General features: G+C 29.3%; 1 protein-coding gene across 1 annotated transcript; it reads left to right on the plus strand.

Annotated features, from left to right (window-relative positions):
* The first annotated feature begins 11381 nt into the window (after window positions 1-11381).
* LOC126865060 (protein yellow-like) lies at window positions 11382-20671 on the plus strand. The gene is made up of 6 exons (XM_050617138.1): window positions 11382-11674; window positions 15382-15511; window positions 17649-17811; window positions 18339-18698; window positions 19567-19755; window positions 20388-20671. The coding sequence occupies exons 1-6, from the start codon at window positions 11413-11415 to the stop codon at window positions 20571-20573; spliced, it is 1290 nt and encodes a 429-aa protein (XP_050473095.1). The 5' UTR covers window positions 11382-11412; the 3' UTR covers window positions 20574-20671.
* Window positions 20672-20890: the final 219 nt, after the last annotated feature.

Here is a 20890-nt window from a genome sequence, read left to right on the forward strand (position 1 = left end):
TTTGCACCACTTGTATATGTTTTTATAAAACAGTCGCCTAATAGTTAACGATGAAATAATTAATCACGTCCATAGCGTACGATGTCTAACAAAAACTTGTTAGGGCCAATTAAAAGCTTTTACCTAAATTATTTGAATAAGAAACCAAACATTGCTCATCATTGAAAATCATTTGTGTTCCTGATTATCAATTGTTATATAATCTCGTGTTCATTATTATCGAAATGGAAATTTTCTCATCGTAAATGATACCAGAAGGAGATGAACCGCAAGCCTGAGCAAATCGAAACGAGGCCAATCGTATTCGACGAGTGTTTCTGACATTAATTTTCTTTCTTTCACAATCGAATTCGCGAATGAACAACTTTCATTGGGTCGTTATTTTTTCGCCGACGCATTATGCATCGTGTACCTCCTGCGAATCGACCGAAATCGGCAGCTGTGCTGGTGCACACGACCCATGCCAGCCTTGGCAATTATTTCATTACAATCGGAGAAGCAGGAGACTAATGATCGCAATTTGCCCGAAGGTTCTGAACGCGATTGCGCGTTCACCTACAGATCTCTATGGGAAAATTTCAATCTCGAGAGCGGAGATTTATATTTGCACGCGAAAGTCCCCGTATACTTGCTCCAAAACGAAATTAACGAGCGACACGTATGAGCGTGCGTGTTTTCGAGGATCCTGAGATTTCATTACAAATTACAGGGGACGTTTAACTTTGCAATCGGTTTCAATTCGCAATTTGTCGTCCTGTGAACGCATTCGTTCTCTGAAATCATTATACGAGATTACATTCAAAAGTTTTATTGAATAATTAGATGTTACTCTCTACGACAGCAATTGTATATTTGAATGTACCTTGAATTTTGGCTACCATGCAATAAATGCATTAATAATGAAGTGTCTTCTTTTAGAAAGCTTCATTCGAAGTACCAATTACCTAATTAATTTCAGAGCTACATTGATAACGAAATTTTACAGTTTCGAATGATTTCATAGTTAGGAATTTATGTTGCTCTTTTTTTAAGGTACAGTAAATATATATTATAACAAATATATATAATTTACAATATCTCGTATTTAAGTTACTTATCATTGGAAAGATTAGTGGGAATTATTTTTCATTCGTATCTAAATTATCGTATGTATTTCGTAATTACATATTAGCTTTACTTATTTAGTCACTCGATAAAGATAGTCTATAAGAAGACTTGTATTCCAATATGTGAAATATTATTTATTGATAACATCTATTAATTATTTTTAATATATGAATATAATTGTGTTTGAACGAAACAATTATAAAAAATAATATTTATTTGTAATTTTACTTTTTTCAAGGGCGTTTTAAACAAATGACTAAAAAATATGCAGCGTTAAGCAATAATTTTTTCCATCTTTGATATCACCAATATTTTTAGTTTATTTAATAAGTAATATATATAATAAGAGAGTAATATTTTTATATAATTTATAATGGGACAGTAATAATTTTGATATAAGTGAGACCCGTACATTTATTATTACTTCTCTTTTAGAAGCTTTTTCTCGTTGTACATTTTGCAGTGTTTCTTCTATATGTAAAAATACGAGAGGCATCAAAGAGGACTAAAGTTATTGTTTAGTTATATAGATTCAAATGAATCTTTGTAGTTCTTTAACTCAGTGTTTTTGTGTAAAGCTTTTTTAAATACTGATGAGAATACTCTCATTCTCCAACTATAATTGACGACAATATTTTGTACATATTTCGTATTACTTAAAGATCTACTTTAACTGAAAATTGAATAATTGCATACTGCTGTTAAGTGTTTACCGTCGAATTAAATACAAATTGTGTAATAATAAAAAGTAATATAATAAATTATTCTGTGAAATCGTTTCCTCTATCGGTAAGGATTTCACAGAATTATTCGTGAAAGTGGTAATTTCCATAGCCAGTAGCTGGAGTTCTACTTGAGTGAAACACAGTCGTCCGCCAATTAGTGGTACGTGCGCTCACGTCGTGGTATAATCTCAAAAATATAAAAGACTTATATTATTTAGTGTTTCGACGATATATTGGATAGATGAATGGATGGATGGGTGCGGCTTGATTGCATTGCAATTTCTACAGTTGCTTTGGTGTGAAACTCACCCAAAACGCCGTTTATGGAGACTGTCATTTATTTCATGTTGGAAACTGCTATTGCACTTTCAAATATCTCGCGCAAACACCTTGTGAAATTACATTCTCGACTTCGGTTGCTTTGAACTATTGCATACGACTATGTACGCCAAACAGTTAACATTCCGTCCTTCGTTGATTAATCTAACAGCTGTACTCCAATAATCTCTCACTTTGTATTTTGCATGATCGAAGATAAAATAACTTAAAAAATTATTTATTTTTATTATATTTATATACACGTATCTTACACCATAATATCATTTCTCATATGTCTGTATGGACGATGTATATGCATTGTTTTATATATAATATCAATATTCATAACTCGATAATTTATATCGGAGTAATTCTCTAAGTAATAACTAAACATTTAAATAGACGTATAATGCTTTATTATTATATAGTAATAGATAGGAATAAAGGAATACATGAATAATATTATGACGAAGTGATATTTATTCAGAGTAAACTTGATATTTATTCAAAGTAACTTGATATTATCGAGAAATTAATTACAAGAAATTAATTAAAAAGAAAATGGCATATTCGAAACTACATTGCCACTTTGATTTATAAAGTTCAAGACCACGCATTCATGTTAATAATAAAGTTGCTTGTAGCTGGCAAAGTTGCGTGAATTTACATTTATATGCATGATATTCATATGTATGCACCAATCCTTTTGTATGATATATTTACGTAGGCTATTACAAGCTTTAATTAACGAGAGCAGGTGTATGTGATCATACTGAAAAGACATGATTTACACATAGTTAACACATAATTTTTTAGAAACACTAATGTTGCAAAACAACAATGAAACATTAGATTTTCGAAATTTTTAATGTAATACGTTAATGGTATACCTTTGAGTTAAAATTTTGTAACTATTTATACAGGATGTAGTAAAGTGTTTGATCAATTTTACATTTAAATTTCTCATAATAAATTCTGTACACAGAATTCTGCTTTTATTAGCAATTAAAAATTGAAATACGAAATATTAAAATATGTGCTGTAAATATAGACTTAAGTGAACAAAGTAAAGAATTAAAAGCTAATGTTTACAATGAAATTCACAATATTAATATTTTTTAGACAACATTGAATCACAGCAACAAGGATGAAATACATTTGCTAAATGGTAAACAATAAAGAGACTAATGATATCGAAAGGAAGAATTTTTTCATAACAAACATATGTTATCATCCGATAATATCGTAATGGGAGTTGATACACAGGTATATGACAAAGAGGAAATCGAAATTTTGAAATGTGGTGAAGTAGTACGAACAAAAGATAACATGTGATATTACAAATGTTTTAAATCCTTTAGAAATGTTTGTAACTTTTTTGTTTTTGAGACAAAATCATTTATCACACGAATTTTGAAAAATTAAGTTTTACTGTAAATGCGCACTGCTATTCGATCTGTTGATCGATCATATCATAAAAGTTACTATGTATGTTACTATGTATATATGTGTCGTTTACAAAGATGGTATAAATTATGTTAATAAATGCAATTATTATTACATATCCATTTTAACTTATTATACTTACTTTATTTATTCATTATTACTTATTACAAGCTAATGGTATATTTATATATTGTCTATTATGATAATAATATACGTTAATACGATATTACAAAATTAAATACATGCAGATGTATAAGAAGTATTTCCCAATTAGGCTTAACATATTTTCTGCTACTATCATTCATACTAATGTAATTAACTGGGATAAAGTAATTAACAGGATGATTTGTGATTACATAATGTTTCTATCCACAATTTCTATAGCTCTAATATTGTTGCGAATATCTGACAGTTACAGTGTGGAATGTCAGAGCCAACAGAAAGAACATGAAGAATATATTCAGAAAGTTTCATGAATTTGTGCGAAATTGTCGCTGAATACTCCCTATGATGATAAAAATGTACTATGACAGCTATATTCACTATACCACTGGTCGAGTAACAATGTTTATAGTTCTGAGTTGCTCAGTATAAAACAATCCATATTTTAGCATTCTGGTAACATTTGATATATACATGTATGTCCCGAACGTGCATAAACATATGTAATCGATCGATACACCGCGTTTCACTCACTGTTCCGAATGCAATTAAACTGAAATTATCATTTTTTGTTTATGAGTAATACAGCCAACAATTACTCATTTCGGGAAACATTGATTGTACCCTTCGCAAAATGCCTCCGCTGTGATTAATGGAACATGATCGTGGAAGAGGAACGAAGGAAAAGGGCTAAATACAATTTCATACGTCACTCGACGCGAGAAGATAACGAGCTCCACTTGGGAATTCATCTTTCGGTGCCGATCATGCGTAACGTTCGTGTATTTTTGTCTTCATTTCATTAACGTTAACGAATGATGTTTTGGAATGAATTTATCGTGGCCTTTATTTCCGCATTCTACCACTGTCATCCTATTTCGAACATGTTATTTTGCTAATTGCATATGTATGCGGTAAACAAATTTGAAAAATTTCCGTACACGGATTACTACATACCATGAAAGGCTAACGTATAGCATGAATTATTTGAAACTGACCAGAGATCATGTGTTTATTTAACAATTATTTAGCTCTAAACTATACGTTTAAAGTAATGACATTAAAGAAATTGAAAGATCTTTTTCGGAAGAAAACTTTAACCAAATTTCTCAAATTAAGAAGGAGTTGATTTAAAAATGTTACGCTTGTGTAATTAATATACAACATTTCAGTTTAAATATTAAATATTCATTATCATTCATTATCTCCAAAGATATAAAATATTTTCTAATCTGAAGTAATTTTTCATATGTTAAGCAGTTATTGAAAAAGGATAATGTATATACACTTTCTTTATAAGAATCTTCCCTTTTGCTTTCTACTTTATGTATATTTATTTTACGATCTAATTGTTATTGAAATGTAAATAAACTTAAAAAACACTATTTTTCGTGTATGTAAATATTCCCATATAGGTACAGATAGATGCAGGAAAATGTTAAATGTACTAAGAACACGTCAAGTTCATCACGAACGAACACGTTTAAGCTTGTGATTATCAGACTTTTTTTAACAATAATTAGAGCTTGTTGTTGTATTTTGTCTACAACCTCAATCAATGAAATTCAAATAGTTATTACTATGCTTGGGACGTATTTATCTTTGACATACTATAATCATGTTCTTCGATATTACAGTTTCGTCACGCAGAATTGTTTAAGAGTTTCAAGTCGGCTACGTTGGCGGATTGCGAATAAAAAACAGGATGGTAAAGCAATACATGTGTTAATCAAGTGAAATGGAATATGTCATTTCATGGATAAATTTTAGTATGTGTATGAAATGCGTTCATTATCTGCTAATGTATTAGAAAAATGTTACAACATAATTTATACAGCGTTCCTTTTATGTAGTTAGTTTTAATCCTAGTAATGCTCCGTGTATTTATGTTTTCAATATTTTAAATAAGAGATGTAACCATCGTGAAAGTAAGAAAAACCTATAAGTTTTAAGAAACAATATAATTGTATTATTACATTTTACGAAAAAGTATAATTTAAAAAATAAAATTATAGTGTTAAAGAAGTTTATTGTTTACACACATATACATTCATATACACTATCATTCACAAGTATCCGCACGTTTCAAACGATTTGTAATAGCAATATGTGAATTTGTCAGAAGTGTACAAACTAATACCCTGTTAATAATTAGAAACAACATTCGCCATCAATCTTATGAAATCAGCAAGCTATAAATATAAATTTTGTATTAAAGGATATAACAATAATATATTTTACTATTTACTACGATACATTATGTTATATTATTATATATATATCCATTTATTATTTGAGATATTTAGCCTACATTTGCTTACCTTAATCTCAGAAGTTTTAACATAATTTTAGAAGTTCTTTCTTAATCTAAATTCTAATTCAAAAATTGGGGAATCTGATTGTGAGTAAAAGAACTTGTCGAGTAATAAGATCAAGTCCTACAAGATTTATGGCCTTGTGTATGGTATATGGATTTTTAAAGCTGCTCTGTAATTATAAAGAGTGAAATCATTGCAGTTATATTTTTTCAAACCTACGTGAGTGCCCGGGTACTTTTGAACGGTAGTATAAGTATATGATGTTTCTATATAATTGCCATTTTTCTCCATGTGTATATTGTACTTATTACTAGACACGAATTTAGATAGTAGAACGATTATTATTACACGTGACCTCACACATCCAGCACCTGACTTGTTGAAACAGTTCGGCGAGAGTGAACTATCGAATCATGGGTAGTATTTAAGTACTTATATATTACATTCTTTACCTAAAATGTCTTATCTGCCACTTCGAAATATTCAAAAAAGTTAAAGTTTTATCACTTTCTTTGTCTTGTTCACCTTTCAATTAAAAATATTTTGTTATTATTCTGTAACAGCCTGCGTAGTATAGCTTTAGCTAAAAGACACGGAGGGTCTCAAATATCATAAAATTACTAGATTAATCTAGTACTTTTACGCTGTAGAAAGTACCTGATAAGAAATTTTATGTAAGAAGGGCAAGTATAGTTGTAAACTCACTTATTGACAGTTATCGTGATCATTAGTGTTCTATATACTGTGATCAATTTAATCTATGCGGTTAGTTATTCGTAAACTAAACTAGATCAGATTCTTCTCTTTTTGATTTGTGTTAGATTGATCGACTACGGATGAGAAAGTCGAAGTGTATAATCTCAAGTCTGAGCCAACCATTCCCACACTGATTGACGAGTATCGAGCCTGGTTTCATAAATTACGAGATAATCAATAAGAATGATCGGTCTGGGCTCGAATTTATTTAACTCGGCTTAATCTTTCTATACATTGGTAATAAATTTCACTCGAGTTACAGAAAACTGAGTCTGATGTTAGATAGTATTATCCATTGTGCTGTTTGAGTTCATTCAATGGTAACTATTTCGCTAACCACGTATCTATTCTCATAAATGTCGGGACAAATTGATTACTTTATAGTAACGAGACTTCGTTGTTACAAAATTTTTTAATTAATAATAAATTTATGAGAAACATATCTATCAGCTTTTTTACAATACCAATATATTATAAATTTAAAATATTTATCAAAATGTTTATTAATAGTGTATCTCACTATTAAATATGCAATTTCTTAATTTGTATTAAATGTGTCATAATATATTATTATATTTGTTTTAAATGTCTTTTTTGTATCTCCTATACAAACTCGGTTTCAAAGTTAGGGCTCTAAGTTCACAACTTTCTAAGATTAAGAAACAAATTGTGTAATCAAAACTGTATTTATTAAATACTTCTATAATCGGTAGAAAATAACAAATGTCCTGACAAGTACTCATTTCAATAATAAAATGAATTCTTTTTCGGTTTTATCCCTTAGGATAGGCAACGTCATATACACTATTCATTTATTTTGGGATTTTGTTTATCGATTGATATGTCTGAAATGTTGTTGTAAGAATATTAAACAGCAGTTTATAACCAATTATGCAAAGTACAAGCATATCCATAGTGGCTTTATACTATAAATTTATGTTCCAAAATATCGTATATGAATATAAACTTTACAATTAAACCTGAAGACAAAAATAATCGGTAACAGTCCTTTACATGTGATGTAAATAGATATCATCTGTTAATAGTATCATCTATCCATGTAACTTATTTATTATCATCTATCTTTTATTTTATTCTACTGTGATATGTATGAGTGGTATGAAGTACCTTCAGATGAATCATGCTGACTGAAATCTATATACATATATATTTGTTCCAAAGAATGAATTAGAAGAAACATAATTTTAATCTTTATCTATACTACTATCAATTCTGATACCAGACACAATTTTAGCCTTTATTTATACTTCTATTAATTTCGACATCGAATTCCACGCATACCTTTTATTTTCTATCAATTTCACAAACTCTTCACATACTATTTAGCAAACTATAAACTTTCTCTTGAATTATTCATAATTTTCATATTATATGTTGATACTGGTACATTATCCAATGTACCATTTTATTTTACACATATTATGTTATAGTAATATTTGCCAAATTGTAGAGCGTTTGAATAACTGAGTTCAGTCAAGTTCATTCAGAAGGATACTGTTTGCACTCTAGAAAAATACCTCATAATTTGATTATTATAATCCAATAATTATGTAAGAATCACCCTTGTAAATAGTTAAGCTTATATCAGCATTCAATCAACATTCCTGTATAATGTTTTTCTCTTAGCATAGCTGTCGATTTGTCTTTTTTCTTAGAACTACTTTTCTCCAAGCAAGATAACCATTTACCGGTTTCGCCTATAAGTTGTTTCATTTGATATTCCGGAAAAAGTAATTTTTACTTTGGACCTAAGTCAACTAAATTTCTTCAAGTGGGAGCTAGCAACACCACATTAGGACAAGTGTAAGTAGACGAGTGAAGGTGTACATGAACGTTTGGTAAATATGTGTTAAATGAACTGAGTACATATATAGCAGTACCCATTCGCAGGAATCAACAGTTTACTTGTACTCTTCGTTACTGACTTTCTCACTTCGTACTTCGTTCTTCGTATTTCATTTCGAAGGTGAAGCCATCGACAAACCTATCAGAAAGAGGTAAAAATTCTTTCATTCATAAAATAAGGAAAAATATGTGATTTCAAGCAGCATAATGGTGTCAAAAACTAGTGTTCGCTTGCCGAGCTTAATGATGGTGGCGATGAAATTAATTTGTGAATAAAAGAAATGGCTGCATAAGTGTTAGTATGCAAGGAAATTTTTTATTTTAAAATTGGACATTGTGCAACAACATGGAAGATATGTAGCGGCCCATTTTGATACTTGGAATATTAATTACAGCCACCGATTGTGTAACATTGTGCAGATGACAAAATTTTATATCGAAACTTGATACATTCCATATATTAATCTCTTTCACTTAACTATTCTATTTCCTTTTCTTTCGTATTTCAAGGTATAACACATGCGTCTAAAATGAAAAAGAGATCTTTGCAAATTTTATTTCATTCTACTTTATTCCGTGAAATTTCACTTAGATTCCTTGTATCTGCTTAACATTTTCTATATCTTAATTCTTCTGAACAAAATTGAATACTTCGTCTACTAGATTCAATTTAATAAGTCATTACTCAGTACTACATAACGGAGTTATTTATTTCTCAAATTTTTTAAAAAGGTTTAGATTTCAAAATAAAATTTCGTTATTATTCCGTAACAAATTCTTTTGTAATTCTACAAAAATCATTAATTTCCTTTGATACATAATTTTTAACGTAACTCACAAGTTAACATCACTTTCATAATTTTAACAAAGAAGGAGTTATTATTTTTTGTTATTGCCAAATTATGTAAATCACACATTGTATAAATTATAAATTTCGATATACTTTAGTGTGTGTATATCACAGTTATATACAAAATTACATTATTATTGAACATTAAACAAAATTATTTTTTCTGAAAATTTTAATTACTATAATATAAGATACATCATTACAAGAAGTGAAATAAGTTATCCATTTTTTGAACAACAAGAAAGCAAATTTTCTGTTTGGATTAGAAAAACTCCCAAAGATATGAGTACTACTCGTTCAATTATAACAGATATAAATACAATTGATTTATGTCGCTGTCACACTGTCGACATCTTGCAGCAAGATTATATTGCCTACGTTGTATTATATACAACGGTAGTGAAACTTGGCACGTGCCAGGTCGTTTTCCATTTCTGCTCGCGCTCAGCGAAGTGGAATTGGCTGCGTTTATCATGCATGCCTCACGAGAACAAGATTTATTCATATACAGCTAATTTCCGGAATTTCATCGTGCAAACTGTATCACATATACATATTCATATAACCATATACAGCCACTTCGTATAAGGAAAGACAAGGATCTCTCACATTTTGAATCCAATTTCATATTTCCTTTGATTTATTATATCTATATCTATTATGTCTGCATTACAGTGTATAGTATTATGCATTGCAAACGCATTTTAATAATTTGGTTTTATCTATCATTGCTTTTTATTATTTTCTGCTGAAGTTGTTATTTTTTAAAACTAAATAAACCATATCATCTGTTAAGCTTTATATGAAACTTTCTAGATAATTTCAAATAGGCAAATTTGCAGGTTAAAGATGTTACCTAAATCGTATAAAAGTGTGTTATTCACGTTCAATAGAGAAATATTCTTCCACTTTAAGACGCATAAAGTGTTTAGAAACACGAGTTGATTTCCGGGCTTTTAGTTTACGGGCATCTAATTTCTTAGCTTTCTTCAGTTGTTCCTATTTTTTATTATATTACTTAGTAATACAATGATATGAAAAATATAAAAATACGGCTTAGTAAGATATTATTATGCATACATTACAGAGATTTATGTTAAAAAAATATAAGTTCTAAATATTAGTTTGATGCATTTCTACTACACTGAAGCAGAATTAACATATACTGTCGTATACATATGATGTCAGTGTGACTGAAAGTAATTCATACTTTTACTACTTGTTGACGTGAAAATAATTTAAGTTATTAAAATACTACAAAGTTTGCCACATTGAGAAATTAGCGTTAATATTTGTTCAATAGCAAACAACTTTTCGGAGTCATTTTTCGCGTGTCACTCATATTTGTTCCATTTTCTTTTATGTCAATCATTTGACTCATTTATCGTCGTATCAAATCGAAGTGAAAGTTCCAGTTAGTACAATAATATTACCGATAAGAATCAGAGTTGAGTACAAGTTCAGAAAAAATAATGAGTAGTAATATGATATATTAGTTTGAAACATATACTTCCAACTGACGTATGTGCGGTTATTTATCTTCCTTTCAATCGCATCATAAAATATACGGAAGATTTACAAAATAATTGCCTGGAATTATTTTGTAAACAACACAGGGAAAATATTGCCAACAATTTACAATCACTAAATCTTGCCATTAATCACAGAATTTGTTCAATCATTCTTTTTTTTAATACATATATTTTATTTGGAATCTAATGAATTGGAAAAATTCTATGTACTTAAGTATAATCCATCTAAGGAAAGTAAATTTGAATGTGATCGAGTAAGCTATTCGACATTTTTTACTATTTTAAAGGACCAATTATAAATTGTGAGATTGTCGGCCTAAGCTATCGTAGGAATGTTTCGCGAATTTCTTTTCGTGAGTTTACTATATCTGGGAACCAAGAGCGTCGATGGACTTCAAAGATGGGGCACACAGTTCGGGCAAGCACCTGTGTTAGAAAGATTTTTCTGGAGAACGGTGGACTTCGCCTATCCAGATGAAGCCAGCAGAAAAATGGCAATGATGAAAGGAGAATTCATTCCAGAAAACGCGTTGCCTGTTGGTATAGAAATTTGGAGAAACAAGCTGTTCGTCACGGTACCGAGATGGCGCAATGGTAAGTTGAACGTATATATTGTAATATTTTATAATATCAATTTATTGTTTATATATTAGCTCATTCCCATTTTGGTATATTAGGAAAATTGATAAAAGAGTATAAAACTTTAGTATTTTATTTTACATCTTCTAATAATTTACTTCTAATATCACGAATACTAGGTACATGGTAACTATGAGAAGCGTCCTTTTCTTCTTTGAAAGTAGTTCGAGATTTTTTATCGCGGAATAACTAATCATAATTCGCAGCTACTATTGTTACATTAATAAAATTCAAACATTTATTTTCTTATGGAAAATGAAATGCTTCTACCGAGACGTATTTGAAAATTAGTCAAAAAAAGAGTTGCTCGGCAAACAGGAACAATATGAACATTTAGATGAATGTCTCGTGTCAGGGACCGGAAGTTACATTAAACACAATGTACAGAAGATCACTGCAGGCAGTGCGCGCCTGTAGAACCTCGTCTGGCCGACTTCCGGCTCGCGACAAAAAGTGCCGAAAACTGTGCGAGCGATTTCAATGGGGCATTTCTATGTCTCCGCTGGCCTCCGCCTCCACTCCAACGCAAATCCTCCACCCAACACTATTGCCCAGGAGGGAACCAGGGGTGAATGGGCTTATTCTCTCCTGTGCTCTTTCATTTCCCACTTTTTTCTTGCTCTTGATGGTTTACGTTTATTATACACGTTGGCGCGCGCCAGGTCATTGTGTATAAAACAAAAAAGTCGACAATGCTCACACATCGTGTACAATCTTTCATATCGCTATCTTTAACCTCTCTACTTTTCGATACTCAAATCTGCGGCTTTTTTTGTTTTTTGGATATTGTTTTTGCTTCTTGTTATGGTTGCGAACTTGTATTTCACCTCTTCTAACTCGTGCTATTTTATTTTGCGTCCTCATTCGTAATCGTTGCATTAAAAATTATAAATTTATTTTCTATTATATGTTATTGAAGATTTAAAACATACATTTAATTTAAAAACTGTATATCCGTTTATTTATTCCGCTAAAATATGATAAATTATATAAAATGTATGACAACTTTTTGTCGACTTTCTGAATTTGATGTCACTTATTAGTGATATCACTTTTAGTAAAAGGGTATCCTTTAATATGATACATGTGTGTGTACATATAGGTAAATCCACAAAGGTTAACAAAAAAATCAGGGGTACAATTAATGTTACGATAACGAATATTTTTGAGATGTTCGAGAGAATGACTAAACATGTATTTAATTCTAAGATCAATTAATTCAATCAATTTTGGTCATGTGAGATTTGTTGATAGCGTATTGGACTCCTGTATCTCGTTTAGGATATGCATGTAAAAACTCGAAAATGTAACATCATATTTTTTTCTATAATCTTCATATAATATTTACAAGTTCCTTCACATGAAATTTATAATATGTTAAGGAACGTTTAATATCACGTAATATGTTTCATGGTGTTACGCGATATTATATAATTAACCAATCGTGGCAATTTATTTGTTGTTCCTTTTCTACTTTCCTTTCCTTTCTATATTATTATTTTGAACCATTTCAGATACTTAATTGACTTCAGCTCCTTCAACGTGTTCATTTTTTCTTACGCAACAAATATTTATTGTTCATTTTTCGTCTTACTGTTCTTCAGTGTACCTACCGTTTTCCTCTTTCTCTTCTTTCGCTTTTGCCATTTCTCATTTATATTTCCTTTCTATTCTTGCCATCTCACCAGTCTCCTGAAACTTCTATAAATGCGTCAAAGCCCACCGTAGTTGGTATTGTTTTAAGGCCAACTTTTTTATACGGCGACTGCTTTGTTTGGATCGTTCTTTCTTCTAATGTCAGCTTTACTTGGACCGTCCAACAGAGGATATGAAATACTAAGAGAGAAAGGGAAGGAAAGAGAGTGTGCCATTCAATTGAACTCGGAAAGTTGTAAACTGCATGGTCTTTTACGAATAATATAGAACTCTCATATAGTTAATGTAGCTAATTTCGCACTATCATAGATAATAACAAAAAATTAGGTATATAATCGCTAATAAGGATAGCTTAAATAATTAAATACTATATAACTTAATTCTACATTATAATTTATTATAATATACCATATATAATAACATACTACATGTCTCATTACAATATACATTGAAATTATATAAGCTGACTCCCTACATGTAATTTTTTTAGAATATTTTGATAAATTGATCGTAAATTTAATAATAGATTCGGTGAATAATAGCTTGCCACGGCACGTATTTACTCAAAAATTCAAGTTATTATTATGACGCGTCGTACATACAAAAATTTTTCTTTAATATAAAATCTAACAGTGTTACAATGGGCTAACTAAATGCGATTCTAATCTCAAAAATTTCAAACATCTTTCAAAATGTTCAGCGACAAGGTCTGCATGTCTTTTTAGAGTATCAAACGCAATATTGGAGTGTAGTGATCGTGTGACAACCTCGTCACGCAAACCTCGTGACATATCAAAAATGTTTTGCTCATTACCGTAGGCACACTTTCCACCGTATTATATACCTTCGTGTAATGCCAGTTCGACTATGCAATTTACGAAATTTTTAAGATAATGCTAGATGAACTGGATATAGCTCGATAAGATTGAAAGGTCAGGAATTCCACGTGTCAATAATTCAATGGCTTTCTGTCAGTCACGCGATTATATCAATCATATGAGCGTGTCGCACATTCTTATAATAATGTGCATATTTAATCAAGTAACAGTGATGCTCAATTTAATGAAGGAAATAATAATAAATGATTAATTTATACAACTATGAAAATTATTTATAAATAATTAAACAAATAGACTTTGAAATCTCTATTATTTATTAATTAAATTTTTCTGTGATATTTTATGAGAAAGAAATTGTATTTTATCTTTTTATTTCATTTTTATAAATTAGCAATATTGTAAGTTTATCAATTATACATAGATTTGGAAATTATACTGTCATATATATTTTCTATATACTATATATTCTTAATGTAAATATAAATGTAGCAAATTGCAGGATTTAAATAAAGTGACAATTTCAAAGCAGAATTTACTCATTTATGTAATTGCGAAACAAATTGTTATTAAGAATTTATTTGTATTAAATGTGTGATGATAAGTATGTTAATTATTTGCACAATATATCAATTCTTTTAAACGAACATTTTTTGTATATGTATTATGAAATCATAAAAGACAAAATACGCATTAAGATTTTAGGCTGATGTGATAACGATCCATATTTTCTATTACTTATTTTTAGAAGATTAAATTACTGCAACACAACATAAACTATTACTATGATATTTGCAATTGCGTTAAAATTTATTATACATTTCGTAGCATTTTTAAACAGTATTTTTCGTAATATTTTTACTTTTTATTAGTTTATATATATACATATATAAATTTAATTGTGTTTGAAGACATGAAACATTTTTATATGCAAAATAGAATAACATATATAATCAAGAATCATTAATTATTAAAGTATAGAAGAATATTTTACTTTTAAAGTCAATTAAATACCATCAATATTAAATTACATTTTCAATATTTCTAATGTATTCTTAATCAGATAACATAAATAAATATTCAAGACCAAAGAGTAAAATATCTATTGAATCTAATACACTAGAGTTTGCGCAATTCTATAAAAAATAATTCACTTTTCGTTAATTATAGGAATACCGGCGACATTAAACTACATATCGCTCGACACAAATCGAGGTGGTTCACCGAAGCTTACCCCTTATCCGAATTGGGCACAAAACAAAGCTGGAGCTTGTGGTAGTGCAATTACTACTGCTTATAGGTACGTAATGTTTTGTATGTATTTAATGGCGGCATACATATACACATACGTACACTTAGGAATAAACTATTTTTCCCTTTTTTCAAGATTTATATGTTTTCCCATTTACCATTTTGTTGTATTTTCAATGCTTCGAGGTCGACATCGATTCCCTAACATAGCTATAATATACGTAGTATCCCAAATTTAAATATCAAAACTTTAGAAGCATGTAGAGAATCGATGAATTAAGAAAAAAATTCTTTAGAGATTTGCTCATTTTTACTCTATTTTAGAGAAAATCGCGAGAAAGGAAATGGAAAGGATCTCGTTTTTTTCACTTATTCATTTACACTTATTTATTCGTGTTATCATCTATTTTATAGAAATACAGTTCAAAATGTAGCGATGTAATCTTGTAGCAATATAAGCATTACATCTAACATTGACAAGCCTAATTGCAATTAGATATAGCCTTGGTGACATTTAGCGCACTGCAGTGACGCGCGTACGGTTACGACTCGGTCGCTGAGAATAAATAATTGTAAATCAATAATTAAAAAAGCGAAAACTGTCCCCGACACGTTGTCGAAGATTTGATATTTAAACCAGGAACACCCTGCATATATACATCTATACATGCAAGCATGTAGCACTATTATAGTTGCGATAACATTACTCAAGACGTAACATCACATTGATTGAATTGTAGCATAAAAGTGAAAATAGCACCTATCCAATTAGTTAGTTAAAAGTGAAATATGACATTTTCTATTATTTCCTATTTCTCATCTCTTCTCATTGCGAAACAGATCTTACAAGAGAAACAGTTACTTTGTAAACGTTAACATGATTAATTATATTCGTTTTGTAACTTCTATTTGAATGTTAATTGCAATCTTCATTTTGTTTAAAATGGAACAACGTGGAATGAATAGTGACCATTCTGAAAGAAGGGAAAAGTAGACGATAAAATCGTATAGAATAGATTAGATTTTGATCCATATAGCAGATATACTCTATAGAAAATATCCCGACTGAATAATACATTTGTCTGTTATTAAATCTCAAATGTGTGGGAACATTCTCTCGCTTTTCCTTGTTTAACACACGGAGAAATAACAGATTTCCTACACATAATTATTAATTTATCATATTAGTAAATACGTAAGTTACAAGTTGTAAGTTGCACAATTCTATTACAAAAACAATTTTTACAATTTTCCAAAATACAAGTTTAGTCACTAATATTCTTAATACATTTTATAAGTGTTCATAGCATGATTATCTGTCTCATTACATACATATATATAGAATAAACAATTATAAATATTATATAATAAATTATACAATACAATATACAGTAATATGCTTGAAAATAAAACTCTGTTTTATTGTTTAACAAAAGATGTTATAAAGTAGCACTATCAATATCAACATATAAGTTACAAAATTTTTCCAATAATATTATTACTTTTACAAAGATTCTTTCTATTTTCTAACTAGTAAATTGTGAAATATTACGATCTTAGATTTAAATAAGTTTTCACTACGATTGGATGTTATGTTTTTGGTTTTTCAAAAGACAAACGTATGTTGAGCAGCGTTTTTACGCCCACGTATCATGAACATGACAATTACAATTCTCTGAATAAGTAAATATTACTTATTGAATGATTATATTATAGTTTATAGAATCCAATTAATTCGTTTTTTCAGTTTAGTAAATTGTAAAAACTACAAATTAAAATTCATCCATTGTGTTATTACGCTGAACTGGGCACGACTTTTACTTCATTCGTTTGCTTTATTATAGATCTATTATGAAAATATTGATACATTAATTGTTGCAAAAATATGATAGAAACTACTATACTATATGTATATGTTCTACTAAAATGGAAAATATGAAAGTATGGAAATATGTATACAACTTTCGAAAAATTGGATGAAAACCTATTGTCAAAAAAGATATGGAAAATAACGTGAAGTTACAAGGAGTTGAATTCTGGATATTGTATCCAAAAAATTTATAAAAATTGTTGATAATAATCGATCTGTTAACATAAAATGCGACAGAACTTAAATTTCATATAGGAAGCATTCAAGTATATTTCATCGAAACAATAAGAAATTTAGTATTATTATTCCATTCCAGAATACACGCAGACGTCTGTGACAGACTCTGGGTGTTGGATACTGGTACGATAGGTATTGGAAACACTACGATACAGGCATGTCCTTACACTCTGAATGTCTTTGATTTAACAACAGATAAAATTTTAAGGCAATATAGATTGAGGGCTGAAGATATTAATATGGTACGTACAGCTGTATAATATAAAATTATATAATATTGACATGAAACAAAAGTGTATATACATATTCATATTAACGTAAAACTATAGTAGTCTACAAACAGACTTGGTTGTGGGATATTTTAAATAAACTATAAGAATTAAGTCGTAAGATTTTTGTCGTAACCTAATTGATTGAACTGATACGATAAGCAGTAAAACAGATCAATTTAAGCTCAAATGTTCTTTTTCCTCATTAGAGGTAATATTATATCACATTGTATCAAAGTTATTTTACGTAACTCATATGTTATTAATCCATATAAGTATGGATTGTATATGCACATATATACATATTTTATATACATATATGCGTATACCACTTTCGGAGAATTTAAAATAATTGTTTGTTTTTACTGTCTTGAAACTACAAATTGCATATGTGCATAAATTTTTCGCTGCTGAAAAAATGGTTGTATCAGATGATATTTGCAACTGTTTTATTCCACAACGTAACAGGTTATGTAAACGAATTAAAATTCTTCATATAGAACACTTTCATCGCCAATATTGCAGTCGATTTGGGAAAAGGCGGTTGCGATGACGCTTTCGCCTATATGTCTGACGAACTCGGATATGGGCTGATCGTATATTCTTGGGAACAAAATAAATCTTGGCGACTTACACATAGCTATTTCATGCCGGACCCTCTGGCCGGGGACTACAATATCGGTGGTATAAATTTCCAATGGGGTGAAGAAGGGGTCTTCGGTATGAGTTTATCTCCTATCGCTGCCAATGGATATAGGACATTATTCTTCCATCCTCTAAGTAGTAGAAGAGAATTTGCAGTTTCTACACGAATTTTAAGGGATGAAAACTTGTCTCAAGATAGTTACCATGAATTCCAGGTATGTGCGCAATAGAAATAACAAATTACAATTATTAGTACTATTAATACTAAAATTACACTACTTTTAGTACTTAATTGTGATATATCATAAAGGTATTGACAAGTTATTTATCCTTATGTTTAGTAGTATTTTGAAAATAACCTTGTCGTAGTAGAAGATTACCTTTCAAAAAGAGAACTTATTAAATTGTCACAATTTTATATTATATATTTCGTTTTTATTATACCTTACACTATCTATATATTTCTTCGACTATGTAATTATTAAATTATGTATTCATTGGTTGATTAGGAAGGTACTTTCAAAGATATTTCTTATATTAATCATGAATATACTGCAAATATTTATGCATCTATGATGTATATAATACAGTACACGTATAAAATGTCCCAAATAAAATATTTATTATTTAGTTATGACCATAAAAATATGAATTTGAATAAATGTCTGGAACCTAGTAATGAAATTACAATACAAGTACAGATTGCGACAAAATTATAGAATCAAGCAAAACGAAACAGGAGCATATGCAGAAATATATGCGGAAGTGCATATATGATTTTGTTTTAAGCATTGCAATTATTTATGATTTTGCAATTTCATCATCATTTTATAATCCAAATGTTACATTCTTAATCTATTAATCGAACAATATTTTCTTGCTGATGTCGGGATGATTACATTTGGAATGAGTAGTTATTTCCATACGATATTATTTCATGGCGAACTATGCCATCATATCCAATAGAGTCGTTTATTTGACATGACCAAATATTTGATCTTACACGATTAAGAAGCTAATAACACAAACTATATATACTTTATAAAAAATGAAGTTATCGCTATTAATTATTAATATTGACAGGTTCTTCCTGAAAGAGGACCACTTGGCCATTGCACTTCTTCTATTATGGATGAAAATGGACTTCAATTTTTCAACTTAATCGATCAAAATGCAGTAGGCTGTTGGAATTCTGCGTTACCATATGCACCTGAAAACCATGCGGTCGTTGCTAGACACGACGAAGCTATGATATTCCCAGCAGATGTTAAGGTATAATTTGATATTTTATTTAAAAAAGATATTCCTAACCTTAATATACTTTTACTCCTTTTCATGTAATTTCACTTTCTGTCCAAAATGATAATTTCTTCTGGATTTATTATTTTCCATGTAATAAATTAATATTAAATTGTATCGTTGCAACTAAAATTTCAAAAGTTATTTGAGTAACAAGTAAGTGAATAACACTTTTCTTTCTTACAAAAGGGAGGTAAGCGTCGAGTAGTTCATCAGACATATACTATTTTGATTTCAATGCTTTATGTAATATATTCAAAAAGATTTATATTCATTTCTTATCCATTCAAAGTTTCAAAATACATTAAGCATTGATTCGTTCCGTTTAATGAAATCAAATGTGTATATTAAATCCAAAATAAAATTAAAAAATTAATATTTAGAAATTGATTTAAGTAAAATTTCAAATTAAAGTAATATTTAGAATTTATTTCGTGGCATTATTCAAACAATACTTTTACTTTTAAGTATTTAGATATATTTGGAATTATAAGTACTAATCATAAAATATCTTTCACAATCTTTTACAATCATCGCTGTATTAATATATTTTGTACTACACATAAAACATTGAAAAATGACAAATGCAACTTTATCATTTCTAGGTAAATCGTGGTTTGTTATGGATTATATCAGATAGAATGCCAGTATTCTTACTGTCAACTTTGAACTACACCGACGTAAACTTTAGAATATTAACAATACCAGTTCGAGATGCGATCGCAGGTACAGTTTGTGAAAATGTATCTCCTTGGGGATACGTTAGCAATTCTCTTTGGTGGGAATCATAAAATCCCTTTTAAAAGTTACTAAAAAAGTAATACAATTGCAAATTGCTTGTAAAAGAAACTAATTATCTTAATTTTAATTCGCCTTCTTAAAAAACGAGTTGTTATAGATCAAATAATAAAGAAATAATAACAAAGAAATAAAGAAAAGTATTAAACAAATATTATTATCGTCTTTATTTTCCTTATCATCCTTTACATCTTCGACCTAAAATTTAAAAAAGTTCACAACATGAAATTTATAACATCAATAACAGTCTTTATATTTTTTCTTATTCAACATTAAGAATCTGATTTTTGTTCTAGTATATATTCACGAT

Source organism: Bombus huntii, chromosome 4 (assembly GCF_024542735.1).
Source record: "Bombus huntii isolate Logan2020A chromosome 4, iyBomHunt1.1, whole genome shotgun sequence".
NCBI classification, from domain to species: domain Eukaryota; kingdom Metazoa; phylum Arthropoda; class Insecta; order Hymenoptera; family Apidae; genus Bombus; species Bombus huntii.

Coding starts and splice junctions, on each gene's coding strand:
- LOC126865060 (XM_050617138.1), top strand. CDS start 11,413: ATGTTTCGCGAATTTCTTTTCGTGAGTTTACTATATCTGGGAACCAAG. Junction 15,512..17,648: donor GCAATTACTACTGCTTATAG/GTACGTAATGTT, acceptor ATTCCATTCCAG/AATACACGCAGACGTCTGTG. Junction 18,699..19,566: donor ATAGTTACCATGAATTCCAG/GTATGTGCGCAA, acceptor TAATATTGACAG/GTTCTTCCTGAAAGAGGACC.